This window comes from Musca vetustissima, unplaced genomic scaffold (assembly GCF_032173495.1).
Source record: "Musca vetustissima isolate MV318-11 ecotype Yass unplaced genomic scaffold, APGP_CSIRO_Mvet_v1 utg9363, whole genome shotgun sequence".
NCBI classification, from domain to species: Eukaryota; Metazoa; Arthropoda; class Insecta; order Diptera; family Muscidae; genus Musca; species Musca vetustissima.
In genome coordinates this window covers 1-17,715 of record NW_026875482.1, presented here as the reverse complement: position 1 = coordinate 17,715, position 17,715 = coordinate 1, and the positions used below count along the sequence as shown (strand labels likewise).

The window sequence follows — 17,715 nt, the reverse complement described above, 5'->3', positions numbered from 1 at the left end:
GTCAATGTGTGCGGTTTTTGGCATAGTCTTTGTGCTGCTTGGTAAGTACAAGAAATTTATAAGCCTCTCCACACACCCTGAACAGAAAAATCATAAATCTGAAGCTCATACACACTGCCAAACGCCTGCATGTTTGTGAGTGGCGCCCAACCACCACAAAAAACGTAATTTGCCAAATACCCCCAGAAGTGTGTGCATAAAGTTCACCTATTTTACAACAACATTTCAAGAGCTATGCTGCATAAACAACAACCACAAAATGCCTGAAGGTCGTTCGGTGACACATCACTTGGGTATCACACACAAAAAAAGAAATAAAAAAGGGATTGGAGAAAAAAATCTGTGTATGGAAAAGTAAAAAAAGGATTCATATTAGTAAAAATAGAATCTCCCCGAACTTCCTACTTGGAAACTGTGTTAAAGTCCAGCTGACCCCAAAAATCCTCTCAGACCGCGATCTATGTCTTCTAAATATTTTTTCTAATTTCCTTTCATTGTTTTTCCCTCTTTCCCCCTTTAGGTTACCGCTGCCTGCGTGCCGTTGGCTTTCTAACCGGAGCCTTTATTGGCATTAAAGCTGTGGCCATGATGCGTATCTACATCACCGGCTATTTAGGTGAACCGGCCGATGCTGCCTCTTCTCTTGTCGGCGGTTTGGTGGGTGCTGTACTCGGTTCCACATATCCGGTGGCAACATTTTTTATATCGGCCTTTGCCGGAGTGATATTGGCCGGTGCTGCCATGGCGGTGTGCGTTGCCACAATGCCGGATAATGAATTTGGGGTAAGTTTTGGTCGGAGATTTTGAAACTAAAGAAGTTAATCGATGTGTCTTTCTTTTACAGCAAATCGAAATAGCTGTGGCCTTAATCGGCGGTGCCATTATTTGTTCAGTTCTAACATTGTGCAGTGCAAAATATGTGACAATCTTAACGACCAGTGTGGTGGGTTCGGCAATGATCATATGTTCGGTGGATTTCTTTTTGCATGGTCTGCAATTGACCACATGGGTAAGTAATAGAAGAAAAAAAAAACGTATAGTCCTGAGGCTCTAAAAGTCTCTGAGAAATTTGACGTCGGAAGAATTGTCTTTAATAGTCCCACCTGTCCTGGGACAAAAATTCTTTAAAAATACAATCATAAAATGCTGCTTGGTCTGGGACAAATATTCTTTAAAAATCCTCGGCTAAAATCCTGCTTGGCCTGGAGAAAATATTCTTTAAAAATCCACGCCAAAATCCGGCTGGGTCTAGGGCAAATATTCTTTAAAAATCTACGCCAAAAATTCCCTCTTGGCCAGGTACAAATATTCTTTAAAAATCCACGCCTAAAATACTGATTGGTCTGGGACAAATATGCTTTAAAAACCCCATTTGACCTGGAGCAAATATTCTTTAAAATCAACGCCTAAAATCCTGCTTCGCCTGAAAGAAATATCCTTTAAAAATCGACGCCTAAAGTCCCGCTTCGTCTGGTACAAATATGCTTTAAAAATCCAGAATCCAGACCAAAAATCTCACAAAATTAAAAAAAAGACAAAAATTCTTTAAAAACTCCACTTTATCTGGCAGAAATATTCTTTAAAAATCCACGCCTTTGTCTGGGACAAATATTCTTTAAAAATCCTCGGCTAAAATTCCGCTTGGCCTAGGACAAATAATCTTATAAAATCGAAGCGTAAAATCTTTGAAAATCCAAGCCAAAAATCCCGCTTGGTATAGGATAAATATTCTTAAAAAATCCAAGCCTAAAATTCTGCCTCGCCATATCGAAACTCAATAGGGCTTTTTCCTATTTTAACTCTCAAAGTCTCATTTTCTTATAAATAGCATGTTGGGCGTAATTTTTTAGAAATTATGATTTTTTTAAGATTTCAGTATCCATATCGAAACTCAGTAGGACTTTTTTCCTATCTTAAGACTATAAAAAAAACAAATCGGAAACCCTCGTCTTTGATTCCAAAAAAAGTGTTGGGCGCCACTATTTTGGAATCTAAGCCGAGGGTTTCCGATTTTTTATTATAGAAAAACCCACGCGATTTTTTTCCTCGTTCCCCAAAAGCTTTACAGAGTTATTTTATAACTCTCCTGGCCAGAGATTTATTTCAGATCCAAAAGCTCAATAGGACTTTTTTCCTATCTAAAGGCTATTAAAAAAACTAATAACTTTATTATATTGGCCGCCACTTTTTTTAGAATCTAAGCCTATGGTTTCCGATTTTTTTAATATAGAAAAGCTCATGTGATTTTTCCTCGTTACCTAAAGGCTTTAGAGGGCTTTTTTTATAACTCTCCTGACCAGAGATTTATTTCAGATCCAAATAATGAACATATCATGTTGGGCGCCATTTTTTTGAAATGATGACTTTTTTAATATTTCAATTTCCACATCGAAGTTCTATAGATATTTTTGTATCTAAAGACTTTAAATAGTTAAAAAAAAAACTAATAATCTCGTTATGTTGGGCGCCATTTTATATTTTTTAACTAAGCCTAAGTTTTCCAATTTTTTATATCATTTGAAAAGCCCATGTGATTTTTCCTCGTCCCCTAAATGCTTTACAGGGGTTTTTTATAACTCTCCTGAATCTCTTGATTTATTTCAGATCCAAATAACCATCACCATTTTATGAATTCCACGAAATCTTTTCCTTTGGGCGCCATTTTGAAAATCGAGGTTTTTTGGGTTTTTATTTCTTTAGGCAAGCTCATCCCGTTATCTTTTTTTAAGTATTTTATGTTGGGCGCCATTTGAGCTATAAAGGTCAACTATATTTTTTCCTCGTATCTAAGGAACGTTTCTGTTATGTTGGGCGCCATTTCGATTTTATTCGAACTTTTATTCTTATAGGCATAATACAGTTTTTTTTGAAATGTTGGGCGCCATTTAAAAAATCGATTTTTTAGGATTTTTTCTACAGCCAAAGCCCACAAGATCTTTTCCTCGTTAACCAAAAGACTGCTTTTGGAGATTTTGTCATGTTGGGCGCCATTTTATATTTATTTGTGATTCAATTATTTAAATAAAAAATCTTCTTTCAAATACGGTTTGTCATGAAAAAAAAGAGAGATACAAATTTTCCAAAATAAAAAAACATGTTGGGTGCCATTTTATAAAATGAGGATATTCCGAATTTTAGTTAGTTTAGTAAAGCTCAAAGATACTTTTTGTCGTATCTTAGCACAATAAAAATGGTTTTCACGTTGGGCGCCATTTTATTACATTTTTTTTTTTTGTTTCTATGCAGTGAATCCAAATTATCGTTTCCTCACTCTCAAGAAGTTGTTCAGAGTTAACTTTGAAGCTCACTTTTTAGGGTTTTTTTTAGAAATGAACATAAAACGTTGGGCGCCATTTTATTATTTGAGAACTTTCCGAATTTTATTTCTATAGTGAAGCTTAATGGTAAATTTTTTTCGTATCTAAACACACAAAAAAATGATTTTCCATGTTGGGCACCATTTTATAACATGAGGGGTTGGGCGCCATTTTCTTTTTATTTGTGATTCAATTATTATTTAATATTCTTTCTTAATTTCTTAAAGGTTATAGTTACATTTTTGTCGTATCTAAGCACAAAAAAATGTTTTCACATTGGGCGCCATTTTATAAAGTTGTGTTTCCCAAATTTTAGTTCTACAGTGAAGCTCAAAGGTACCTTTTAGTCTAAATACAAAAAAAATGTTTTTTCATTCTGGTTGCCATTTTGTCATGTTGGGCGCCATATTTTTTATTATTTATTTTAATTAATTTTTCTCTTCCTTATTTTGTTTTCCAGCTCTTCAATATGAAACCGCATCCAAATCCACCCGCCTGCTATGGTGGCATTTTGATCTTTGCCTGGCCCATTAGCATAATTATTGGCCTAATGATACAGACTTTTATTACCGCCTGGGGTATCGATCATCGTAAACGGGTCTTTCAGAAGAGACATCAACAGCTGGCGCGCATGCAATCGCGACCGCGTGAAACCCGCGAAGAGGCGAGGCAGCGAAAATTCCGTTATCTATATCAGGTGCGCACGGCACGGGGTGATATTATATCGCAGGTGAGTTAAAATGAAGTTGGAAAAGCTGGAGTTTGGGGTAATTGAGAGAGAGAGAGAGAGAGAGAAAACTGAGACGAACTGTTTTAGTATCAAACTAAAGAGAATACATAGAATGAGAGTGTGTATCAGAGAGACATATAGTAAAATGTTGTCTCTCTCTTCTCATCCTGTTTTTCTTTCTGAGAGACCCTAAGAGATGTGTGTTCCTTCACTCTCTTTTAAAAACAACTTCAGCATCTGATTTTTGCTTTGAAAAAATTTCCGATTTTTTTTTAATTGCTTATTTTCCCTTTTCCAGAATTTCGTATCAGCACTGCAAAAACGCATTCAGCTAAGCGGCACCGAAACACCCTCAGAACGTTCTCTCAAAACCAGTTCCAATGAACGGAATACCTTTCGCAGTGATCGGACACATTTTACGACAATACCACCCGACTCGGATATGTTTGACAAAATCGAGATTGTGCGTGATATAGCATAACAAACGGTATATAATTATATGTAAAGCGTGATAAAATGATGATAAAGAAGAGGAAGAAGATGAGACAAAGAAGGAGAAGAGTAAGAATAATGTATAGAATGGGCACAGAGTTGCCATTAAATATTTTTAAAAACAAAAAAAAAAAACACATTTGACAGTTGCGTCTTAAAGAACTTTTTAAGCTTTAAATGGTTTCCCAAAAACAAAATAAAAAATTGAGAAACTTGGACGAAACAAAAAAATATTAATTGAGAGCACTTTAAGTAAAGTTAAAAAAAAGAAAAATGATATCCTTACAGGTTTTTAATGGTTCCAAAACAAAAACACACATAACCTAAAAGTTACAAACAACAAAACCAACAAAAGAAATATAATTTTTTTTCTCCTAGTTTATAAAAAATAATACCAAAAAAGTGATTATGCTTTTTAAGCACTATTTATTACTAATTTAGTTATATTATTTTATTTACTATTTTTTAAATTAAAAAGAAAAATAATAAAAAACTAATTTATGTTTACTATATGTTTTTAAAACAAAAAGAAAAAAAAACAAAACCAATACAGTTTGTCATGAAAAAAGAAAAATTCTATTAAAATTTTCCAAAAAAAAAAAAAAAAAACATTTTTTTCACGTTGGGCGCCATTTTATAAATCGGCGAGTTTTTCCCAATTTTAGTTCTATAGTGAAGATCAAAGGTATTTTTTGTCATGTCTGAACCTAACAAAAAAGTTGTCATGTTGGGCGCCATTTTAATAAAAATTTATATTATTTTTTTCTATATAGCGTGTCCAAATTATCATTAACACATTCCCTACAAGCTATTATGCAATTTAGCTCTGAAGCTCAATGGCCCTTTTATAACGTAAAAAAAAACGTGATCATAACACGTTGGGCGCCATTTTATAAACTGTGAGATTTCCGAATTTTAGTTCTATAGTGAAGCTCAAAGGTACTTTTTTGTCACATCTAAACACAAAAAAATATTTTTCACGTTGGGCGCCATTTTTGTATTAATTTTTTCTATGTAGTGAGTCCAAAAAACCAAAAAAATTTTTTACGTTGGGTGCCATTTTATAAACTGAGAGATTTCCGAATTTTAGTTCCAAAGTGAAGCTTAAAGGTATATTTTTGTCGAAATAACACAAAAAATGGTTTTCACGTTGGGCGCCATTTTATGACATTTTTTATTTCTATGTACTGAGCCCATATTATCATTTCCTCATTCACCCAAAGTTTTTTCGGTGTAATTTAGCTCTGAAGCTCAATGGCAATTTTATCGTATATTAAAAATGATCATTTTACGTTGGGCGCCATTTTTTTAATTAAAGGGTTTTCGAATTTCCGTTCTTTAGTGTAGCTCAAATGGACTTTTTATCGTATCTATAGGCTTTAGAGGGTTTACTGTCTTTCTCCTGGCCATAGTTTATTTTTCAATTCTAAAGAAAGTATGTTGGGCGCCACTTTAAATTTTTTAGTTATAGGGGATTTTTAGAACAAAAAAAAAACGTGATCGTGAGGAAATCGAGATATACAGAAGTCAGAATGATGTCAGGAAATTCTAACAATGGAGTAAAACACCAAATCGTAGGCTTTGGTGCAGGTACATCCTCCTATAGAGATGAAGATGAAAAGCTGGTATCAGATACAGATAGCGTATTAATGATCTGGAAGGAGCATTTTGAAAAGCTTCTGGTATCAAATAGTGAAGAAGATACCCCAGAAACAAAATGAGATGACGGTATAGAGTCATCATTAATAGGCTAGAGAAACAGCATGGGGTCGATAGATTACCAGCCGAACTATTCAAGATCGATGGTCAGATGCTAGTCAGGAGCATATTCAGCTATTATTTTAACTCATAAGATCACAGTCAAAATCCAATCATGTTGGGCGCCATTTTATTAAATAATATTTTTCGAATTTTCTTTACCATTTTTTCCTCTCTGAAGGGTGTTCAGCATTTTTTTTTTTTTTTTGTTCTTCAGACCACAGTTTTGCTTGCAGATCTAAAGAAAAGATCCAATCACGTTGGGCGCCATTTTATAAAACTAAATTGCAAATATTTTTTTATACAAGTCAAATTTTCTCCCCTCTGAAGGGTATTCTGCAGTTTTTTTTAGCTCTTCAGACCACAGTTTTGCAGATCTAAAGAAAAGATCCAATTACGTTGGGCGCCATTTTAACCATTGAAATAATAATAATAATTGTTATTTGTGCAGGAGTAAAAAAAATATTTATTCCGGTGCATTACTGTTCTTTTTCAGCTGTACGAACCACAGGTTTGCTTCAAATCTAAAGAAAATTTTCAAACTCGTTGAGCGTCATTTTATAATATTAAATACTTCAATTTTTTCCCTGTATGTGAACATAAATTAGCGGTCAATGTTCTGAAAATGCCGCCCAACTTGAAAAAAATAATTCGTTTGTTCTTCCAAAACGATCACACCTTTTTGAAATGAAAAAAAAAAAAAACATTGAATCCCCCCCCAGACAATTAATTTATAAAATGGCGCCCAATATAAGTTATTGGTCATAATATAATATATTAAAAAAATTTTCTATTAAAAATATTCGAGTGTAAAATGGCGCCCAACTTGAAAAAAGAAACATCTTATTTTGTCCTGCGGAAATGATCTGTCCTTGGAAATGATAAAAATATGACTCCACATTTCTCTATAGAAGACTCTCCCTAGTAGATTATTCATTTATAACCAGTAAGGAAAGTAGTAAAGTCGGACGGGGCCGACTTTATGATACCCTTCACCACTTTGAGTATATTCAACAGATGAATCCTAACAGACGTCGCATTTTTAACGGATCAGTAAAATGAATTTGGAACCATAAACACGTCATTCTGCAGCCGATACTAAATTGTTCATTTGGTCAGATATAGAAGCTGTATCTAAATCTGAACCGATTTCAGGAAACTTAGCACACATCTAGACCCAATTCATTACGCTGAGCCAAATTTAGTGCAAATCGAGAGATATATAGGGACTTTTGTGCACACTTTACCTTAAATCGGACGAAAATATATATAAGATATATAATTAAATCTGAACCGATTTTCAGGAAACTTAACACACATCATTCTAGAGATAATTCATTACGCTGTGCCAAATTTCGTGCAAATCGAAAGATATATAGGGACTTTGGTGCACAATTTACATTTAATCGGACGAAAATATATATGGGAGCTATATATAAATCTGAACCAATTTTCAGGAAACTTAACACACATCATTCTAGGCCTAATTTGTTACGCTGTGCCAAATTTCGTGCTTAAATCGCATATGCATATTCTCAAAAGTGTGTATGTCGTTTCCTTTTGCCTGTTACAAACATATGCATAAGACATAATACCCTGTACCACAGTGTGGTGAAGGGTATAAAAAGAATTTGGTTCAAGAACCTCAAAATACGAAAATTGAGGGGTACCCTTACATATAGTGGAGAGATTTGCTACCTAATAAGAACTCGACTAACTAAATTACAGTCAATTCGGTCGAAAAATACGATCAGAACCCCCAAAATACCAAAAATTTGGGGGTACCGTTATATGGGGGCTACCAGAAAAACTGGACCTATATTTATAATGTTTAGTGGAGTAATTTGGTACCCAATAAGAACCCAATGTACAAAATTTCAGAGAATTCCGTTATAAAACGTGCCCAAGAACCCGAAAATACCGAATATTGGGGGTACCCTTATATGGGGGCTCTCCGAAAAAATTGACCTTTATTTATAATTTTTGGTAGGGAGATTTGCTACCCAATAAGAACTCAAAGTACCAAATTTCAGCGAATTCGGTCGAAAAATGAGATCAAAACCCCCAAAATACCGAAAATTGGGGGTACTCTTATATGGGGGCTATCCGAAAAAATAGACCTTTATTTATAATTTTTGTTAGGGAGATTTGCTACCCAATAAGAATTCAAAGTACCAAATTTCAGCGAATTCAGTTAAAAAACGCGCTCAAGAACCTGAAAATACCGAAAATTGGGGGTACCCTTATATGGGGGCTATCCGAAAAAATGGACCTATATTTATAATTTTTGGTAGGGAGATTTGCTACCCAATAAGAACCCAAAGTACCAAATTTCAGCGAATTCAATTAAAAAACGCGCTCAAGAACCTCAAAATACCGAAAATTTGGGGGTACCCTTATATGGGAGCTATGCCTATACGTGGACCGATTTTCTCCAATTTCAATAGGGTTCGTCCTTGGGCCAATTAAGTAATCTGTGCCAAATTTCATCCAAATCGGATCATAAATGCGACCTGTACTTTGTTCACAAAAATACATGGACGGACAGACGGACGGACGGACAGACGGACATGCGTAAATCTACTCAGAATGTGATTCTATGCATATTCTTAAAACGAACCATGGGTCTATCTCGATTATTTTTGCCTGTTACAAACATATGCACAAAGACATAATACCCTGTACCACAGTGTGGTGAAGGGTATAAAAAGGCGCCCAAAATAAATTAGTGGTCAATGTTCTGAAAATGGCGCCCAACTTGAAAAAAATAATTCTTTGGTTCTTCCAAACGATCACACCAATTTGAAATAAAAAAATCACATTGAACCCCCCATGGACAATTAATTAATAAAATGGCGCCCAATATAAATTATTGGTCAAAATAAAAAATATACATAAATTTCTATTTTCCTCTACAAATATTCTTCGGACAAACTGTATATAAGTTTCTAACACACCATATATTTTAAAAACAAAACGGAAAATTCTATTCCTAATTTATATAAAAAAACACAGGGATTATAATTAAATTTTGTTTATATATATGTATATGTAAATGTTTCTAAGTGGCATAGTTTAAATAAAATACACAATATTGAAAACTTAATTTAAAATAAAGTAAAAAATAACAAAATTAAAATTTGAAAACAGAATTGTGAAGAAAATTAACAAAAGAACAATTTAGAAAGGAATGTTAAAAAAACAGGTAGAAAAATGTTGAAAATAAAAAAATTAAATATTTTATATATGAGAAAAAAATACAATTATTTCATATATTAAATGTATTTATAATTGAAAAAATTTTGTTTTTTTTAATTATAAAATTTTTATAATTATTAAGGAATTATTAAAAAATAATTTAAAAATTTTGTTTTAATTTTGTTTCATTTAGTAAAGTTTGTTATAATTAAAAATTTTCTGTTTCTGTTAATTAAAAAAATATTCATAAAACGAAATATAATTTTTTTTATATTTAAAAAACGGTTTTTTAATTATTAATATTTATTTATTTTTTATATTAATTCTTTTTTTAAATAAAAGACTTTTGTTAATAAAAAGAAATTCATTTATTTTTATATAAAACCAAAATTTAAATGTATTTTTAAAACGGATTTTTAATTCAAACTATTTATTTTTAATTGTAAATTTTTAATAACAGAAAAAAATTATATATGTATTTTATATTTATATAGAGAAAAGAAAGTGTATACAAAAAAAAAAAAAAACTTGATACCATTCCAAATATAATGTGCATTTATATGTTCTATTTGTTTCTCTTGAAATGTAATTGCATTTATTATAAACACACAAATATATATATATATATATATGATTGCATTTATTTTTTAGGCTTTTAGTGAAAAAAAAATTAAATAGGAGTATAAGATTAAATAAAAATAAAAATGAAATATAATTATAAAATTAAAAAAATAACAATAAAAAATGTCCCAGTGAATTTAAAACACAACAAAAATACTTAAACGAAAATATAACAACACAAATAAAACACACAAAATAATTCTTCCACAAATAAAATGCTAAAAAGAATTTTAAAAAATAAATTGTACATAAGTAAAAATGAAATAAAAATGGAAAATTAAAAAAATAAAGAAATAATAAATTTGCTCATTGGAAAGTGAAGAATATTTTTAACACTGTATTCATAAATTTCTAATTTTTTTTATAAATTTAAATTATAGAGTGATCTTTTCTAATTATTTATATATAAAAAATTAAAGATGTATTAAAAAAATAGCAATCATCACTGATCACAAGCCATTAATCGATCAGTTAAACCCTTACCGTTAAACACACGTCATGCCACAATTCAAACTAGCGAACCCTTATACATTTAAATGGGCTCCTTTAACACCTGCGTATGGCATATGTTGCATATTTCGGAAAATTACCATAAATTGAAGGAATTTAAAACAGTATACAAACCAAGATGTATTTAATAAGGTGTATGCATCAGATACAACAACAAATTTATTACAAAAACCACAATTTTTGACAAAAATAAACAAAAACAACTATTTATTTTTCATTTTTGCCAAGAACTATTCTTTGAGGAATATAATGTTTGTATTCGTGGGTTGTTGTTATAGAAATTTAATTGTCATGCTGACAATTAGTTTTTGGCAAAAATAAACAAAAACCATTATTAATTTATTTATAATTTTTCTCTTGAACTATTCTTTGAGGAATAGTTAATGAATTTGTGTATTCTTGAGTTGTTGGCGGTTTTATAGTACGTTTACATTTAACCAGATTTCGTTAACCCAGTGGGTTTTAATTGTCAATTCCTTTGCATATATGTATGTCAAATAAATCCTCATAAAGTAGGTTAACCCGGTAAAAAGTTCTAATGAATATGCCGTTCTAGGTCAATAAAAAAATTAAAATTAAAAAAATTGCGATTAATTTTGAAAAGTTTCCCACATGTAAATTACAATCTATTTTTTGCGAAGAAGTGGCTTCAAATTTCGCCTTCTTAAAGTAAATTTAAGGGACATAATTGTACGTTTATATTGTACCGGATTACGTTAAACCAGTGGGTATATATCCTCATGAAGGAAGGTTAACCCGGTAAAAGTTTATAATGTAAATGCCGTTTAAATCCCCGGCCAAAGACTAAATCAAGGAAATTGTGTTGACTGTATACAATCTGTCCATAGGCGTATGTATCCTCCGCCGGAGATTTTGACATAAAATATTTGGACCAAATTAGCGAAAGGGTTAAAACTGATTTAAGACTAGGTTTCCTTTTCGTCCGAATCTGTAATTTTAGTTTTATTCCATTTTTATTATAAAAAAATAAATTTAAAGACAATTTTTGAAACCGGAATGAAATATTGAAAATTTGCTTTATAAACAATAAAGAAAAAAAATTAAAATCATATGATTGTCACTTGTTAATCTTTATTAAATATACCTTGGTAAAAACCATGATCTATTAATAAGGTCACCCATCTAGCAAAACTTAGCAGTATTTCTCATAATTCGACTGTCAAATTTTGAAATTTGTTTATGTTTTCATAATGGAAGTCACAATTCATAATAATGGTTTTTGACAGCAAACTTTCGAGTCAGCTGATATACAGCTGGTGTTCCTGGGTACAAATTTGGTACAAACGATTAATTTTGAATGATAGTTTGCCCTCTTAATTCAGCTTATTTCATAGCGAGATCATCCATGCCTGCCATTCAGCAGGCAACCACTATAATATTCATGGTCGTATAATATCGATAAAAAAAAACCTGACAGTAGGTGCCCTACGGCAAATGCTAACATTTCAACAAACTAACAATTAAAATTAAAAGAAATAAACATTGATGTAAACATTGCATTATTCTAAATAATGCAACCTTTAAGTTAGAGCGCGTTTAGACTACTAAATCTATTTCGATTTCAAACGTCAATTCCATGATACAATAATAAGGGAATGTTTCACAACAAAAATCTTTGTTTTGCTCTCGACGATCTGTCAAATTTTTCCTTGTAATATTTCACATGGTTGGCAACATTGCACATCGAATTCAAGTATAAATTACGCACTTTGACACTTAATCGAGACATCAGCTGCCCTAAATGGACTACCTATTTATTGAGCTATGGTCAATTCCATAGTTTATACGTCACGTTAATCCTGTTAAAACATCCAGTGGATTATTTTTAGTTCATTGAATCCTTAAACTGTGGTAGCATTGACATTAAAAATGTTCGATACAAAAAAAGGATGCAAACAAGGAATATTTTAAAGAAAAATTAAAATCAGTGTAGAAAAAAAAAGAAATATTTTTTTAAAAAATAAAAAAAGGACAACAGACATATATAATAAATCTATAAAATTCTAAAATAAAAATATATAATTGAATTTTTTAAATAAAAAAATATTTACATATTTTTTAGGATATGTTTTAAATTAGAAATGTGACCAGCATGGTATAATAATACACAGTATGATGCGGTGAATAACAAAAAAGCTATTCTGTAGGAAGTGGCTTCTTCTGTCAAATATAATAGGTGAAATGTTGAAATATTTGTTTCATCCAAATGAAAACTGTTAGGCTACGTTTAGACTACTAAATAAACTCGATCTTAAATGTCAATTACATTACGTATGCGTCACGTTAATGCTGTTCACAAATCCAGTGGATTATATTTGACGTATAATCAATGGAATTGACATTTGAGATCGAGTGGACTTCGTAAATCTAAACGTAGCTTAATAATAAACTGTTTTCATATCAAATTTGAATATATTTCAATTCAATTGGAATTTATTTGTTTTGACAGATCAGGCCACTTTGAGAACAAAAATGGTAATCAGTTAGGCAGCTAAGCCCGACATTGTTATAATTTTACCCAAGATCTATTAATAAATCATAGTGAAAGTCAATTCACAATAATGGATTTTGACAGCAAACTTGAGAGGCAGCTGATATCCAGCTGGTCTACCTGGATGATCTTATTAATAGATCTTGATTTTACCATGGTTTATAGCGCGTTTAGACTACTAAATCCACTCGATTTCAAATGTCAATTTCATAGCGTATACGTCACCTATAACTATGTTCTCAAATGCAGTGGATTATGCATTTGACGTATAAGCTACATTGAGTGGATTTCGTAAATCTAAAAGCACTTTTACATTTTAAAGTAACCAGGTCACATGTCAAACTTTTCACTACACATTTATTATTTCATTAAGTAAGTATTTTAATTATTTTTATTTATATTAATTATTTATTATTTTTATTGTGTTGTATTTATTTTTATTTTTTATGAAACTTCTAAAATAAAATTATGAATATGTATAGAATAAAAATTAGTAATATAAAATAAAAATAAAATATATGAAAACAATAACAATTTTGTTAATTTAAGAAAATGACAAGCTATACAAGTAAGAAAAAATAAGATGTATGAAAAACTAAACATGTTTAGATGCCAGAAAGTAAAACAAAATTAAAAAATATATAACATGTAAAAAGAAAAAAATATTAAAAATAAAAATTACTGTAAATTTTGAACAAATTATATATAACAAAAATAAATAAATAATGCCAAATAAAAAATGAATAAATTATAAATAATGAAAATAAAAGTTTAACGAAAACAAAAAAAAAAAACACAATGTTGCATTTTTATTTTCAAATTGTTGGCAGTTTTTTAGAGGACTTCAAAAAAGTACCTATTTTTTTTTAAATTATATATAAAACCGAATTTCCTATGGGGTTTGGGGTTTGAATAAATAATAAATCACATATTTCGTTGTTTTTTGAATCGCCCTTGGCTCTTTGGGCTAGATTCTTGTATATCAAATAAATTGAATTTAAATTGAAATAATTTAAATTGTCATTTCCGTTGGTATAAATAAAACATATTGCAGAAGTACGTTTAGATTTACGGAATTTGATTCGATCTTAAATGCCAATTTAATAACGTATACGTCAAATACCTTGTGGATCTTCGGATCCTCGTGGACCGTGGATAAACTACGATGGGAAAAAAGAGTAAAAAGAATAAAGTTAGGGTGCAGGGAGTTAATAACGCAGTACCGGCGGGAATCGTTGGTGTGATCACATGCCACTTGGCGTCGAGATCAAGCGATTGTGATCCGGCTGTTCTATGTGTGGATGCTTTGGCACCTGCAGCTGTATGTGTTACAAGCGCATCAATTTCAAACCCGAACCGGCAATTATACTGGCAAACGAGCAAGTCAAGACTAATGGAAATCATTCTCTGACTGCCAGAACTGTAGTTCTGGGAGGGTACGAACTACACGGGACCCTTAACGCTATCCGCGATAGTTTAGAGGAGAAGATCAGGGAAATCTTCGACCAGTTAGACAGACTTGTGCCGGAAGAGCAATGTGGGGATACGCTTCCGGAGGAACTGCTACTAAATCTCACCCTGACTGATGATGAGCTGGACACCACGGTGATCCCAAGTCTACACAACGGGATTGTTGTAGCCTAAACTAAGGAAGCGTAGACCTTGTTGACCGACCGACTTCAAGTCTGACTCAAACAGGTCCTGTGTCGGCACTTGCCGACAATAAACTTCAGAGGCAATCTGCGATGGAGACGATGTCCGACGATGGGAAATCTATCTAGACTCCAGCAACGGACAGCGACTCAAAGTTTGGAAATACCCGAGAAGTATCTGATGCTGTTTCGTATCTTTGCAAATTCGTGGGGCGAGACGCGAATTTGCTTTCGGAAAGGGAGGTTCACCTCATCAAGGGCATGATGAGATTCGTAAATAAGTTCGAAAGAATCTATCCGCACGCTTTCCATCGTGAGCTCCAGATGGAGAGGATCTCCCTCACTAACTGCTCGATCAAAAATCTCCAAGGAGACCACTGAATCGAGTGAAGTAGTGGAATCGGCGACACAAAATTTCATCCATAAGGGTGATCAACGTGTGGAGGGCTCTGTCTCAAAGCCCGATTCTACGCCTAGCGACAAAGGTGAAGTGGTTGCTGCTAAAGCTTTGAGTGGATCCACCAGTGGTCGGAATAGAAAGAAGGGCAAGTCCGCAAGGAACCATCGTCTCCTGAGAGAGCAAATACCGCCCCGCAAATCTTCAAGGCGAAGATTGAAGATTTTTTACACAAATTCTAAAAATTTCTTTTTTTTTAATCCTCACCTTGATTTTTTCAATTCACGCCCTACAAGTTTTTTAGCCACACATTGATTTTTTTTTTATACCAAGCCTTGTTTATCTATTTTTTTAAAAAAAATATTTAAAAAAAAAATTCTTCAAGACATAGATTTTTTGAAATGTATTTTTTAAGGCTTATATCTTTTAATTTATTTATTTGTTTTTTTTTTTTTTTTTTTTGGCGTAGATTTTTTTTAAATTTATCATTTTAAAGCGTAGATATATTAAAATTGATTTTACAATTTAAAAAATTTACGCCTAGAAAAAAATTTTTTTTTTAATTTTTTTGATATAAAATAATTTTAAAATATCCAGGCCTTGAAAAGATAATTTCATATCAAATTGCAATAATATTCACTTTATTTAAACAAATTAAATTGATCTTAAAAATATACAATTTCTCAATTTACAAAAATAAAAAACGTCAGAAAATAATTAATATATAAAATATAAAGGCATATAATTTAGGTCAATGTTGGTTTCCATCAAGTCCGTGGAGGTAAAAAGAAATCTTTGCGTAATGTTGAACTCATTATGGGTAACATATATTCATTTTCATCACGTCTTTTGGCCACATCCGCGTTCACATTTGTTAAAATGTCCAACATGTGTTTGCTAAAAAAACGGAAAGAAAAAAAAAAAACATAATTTTTATAAAAAACAGTCGGTTTCCGAACTGAAAGTATTAACTAATTTTTAATTTTATAATAAAGGGAAATTTTTTATGGTAGTAAAAAATTGCACATTCTTGTAAGTTGTGGAACAGATATAAAGTATATATTGAGCAGATTTTAATATACTCAGATTATTGATCTCCAAAACTTCAAAAAAATTGTACCCACCGTGCACACCATTTAGCGGTTAGATTACACAATGACTCTATAAACCAACTTCCCGTCATTGTGTGGCGTATGGCCTCCGTACCAGGTATGGAAGACATGGCTGTCAACATATCAGCATAGTCATCGGGATGAGGATTATGTTCCGAATTTGATATGCTCTAGAAAATTACAAAAACATACATTATAATTAGGGATAACACTCTTCCTTCTCCCTGACTTACCGTATCCACGGGAGCTATATTCTTTTGACACGCTTGTATTATTAACAACTTTGGTTTCCCTTTCAGCGTTTCGTCGGCCATTATTGCCTTAATGTAATTTATGCTAACCGGTACACTATTACAACCATAGACCACACCTTCCATGCCATGTGTTAGTATACAGACAATTAAGGAATCTCGTATAAGGGATCTCTTTACCGTATCACGTATGGTGTTTAACATTTCATCATGAGTTAGATTATTGCACACCACCGGTGTATAGCCAAATGATGAAAAAAGCTCTTGCAGTTTATCACGATCAACATCCGTTCCGGCACGATGTTTTCTAAAGGGGATTTTGGGAAGAAGATCCTAAAAATGAAAAAAAACTCATTATTTTTTTCGAAAATTTAAAAAATGAAGACAGAAATTTTACCTTCACTTCCGGATTGGTATCCCGATAGAATTCACTTTGATTGATAATCAAAACAAATCCAGCCCGGTTTTTACGTATGACATAACGTTCGGTATGATCAAATTCGGCATGAATGTCCGCCGTTACAGCATCACCACCACCATTTGCCTGTGGCAAAACTGCTTGTTGTGGTTGTTGTTCTGCCGAAATCATATCAAGCGAATCCATTACAGCACCCGAATCCTGATTAGAATCAGTATCTTGGCGACCACCATTTGACACATTAGCAGTTGTTGTTACAGATGTCGCCACGAATTTCCTGTTTGAATCACTTGCCACCGCATTAGCCATCCTCCGGCCCGTATTATGATTAATTGTCTCAACCAAAATGGTTTTCATCGTTTCCAAATCATTAACTTTAAAATAGCCAATTAAATTCAATACATCTGCCCCCTGCAAACTATCATTGCCAATGGCAATGACATCACGTGTTATCCAAAACAATAGAAACACCTCCAAATAGCTATAATCGTAGAAACGTAAACTTTGTGCTTCGTGTCGTAAATACATTTCATTGATTTTCATTACCATTCGACCGGCCTGGGCAATGGACAGACGTTCGCAAATCTTATAGAGGGCCTTTAGCAACGGATGTATGTGTACACTTATTTCGGGTAAATGTGGCAGATAGATATCACGCAGTTCCTTCCAAACGAACCCTAATTTTCGTAATACCTTTTTTGCTCGAATAATTGCCAGCGCCTCAATAATGCTCATTTGCCAGGTATG

At 32.3% G+C, this 17,715-nt stretch overlaps 1 protein-coding gene and 1 pseudogene across 1 annotated transcript; one reads left to right on the top strand and one right to left on the bottom strand.

Moving 5' to 3' along the window:
- The first annotated feature begins 4 nt into the window (after positions 1 to 4).
- Positions 5 to 4,528, top strand: LOC133337977 (transmembrane protein 198-like). Its single transcript, XM_061546169.1, has 5 exons — positions 5 to 41; positions 521 to 783; positions 845 to 1,009; positions 3,778 to 4,047; positions 4,346 to 4,528. Exons 1-5 carry the CDS (start codon positions 5 to 7, stop codon positions 4,526 to 4,528), a joined length of 918 nt encoding a protein of 305 aa, XP_061402153.1.
- An 11,425-nt stretch (positions 4,529 to 15,953) lies between these two features.
- LOC133337978 (caspase-8-like) lies at positions 15,954 to 17,712 on the bottom strand (annotated as a pseudogene).
- Between the last annotated feature and the right edge of the window lie 3 nt (positions 17,713 to 17,715).

What these genes read in the sequence shown, in the direction of transcription:
- LOC133337977 (XM_061546169.1), top strand. Translation starts at nt 5, where the DNA reads ATGTGTGCGGTTTTTGGCATAGTCTTTGTGCTGCTTG. An exon ending in CATAGTCTTTGTGCTGCTTG is followed by an intron (nt 42 to 520) that starts GTAAGTACAAGA and finishes TTCCCCCTTTAG; the next exon opens with GTTACCGCTGCCTGCGTGCC. An exon ending in GTCTGCAATTGACCACATGG is followed by an intron (nt 1,010 to 3,777) that starts GTAAGTAATAGA and finishes TTTGTTTTCCAG; the next exon opens with CTCTTCAATATGAAACCGCA.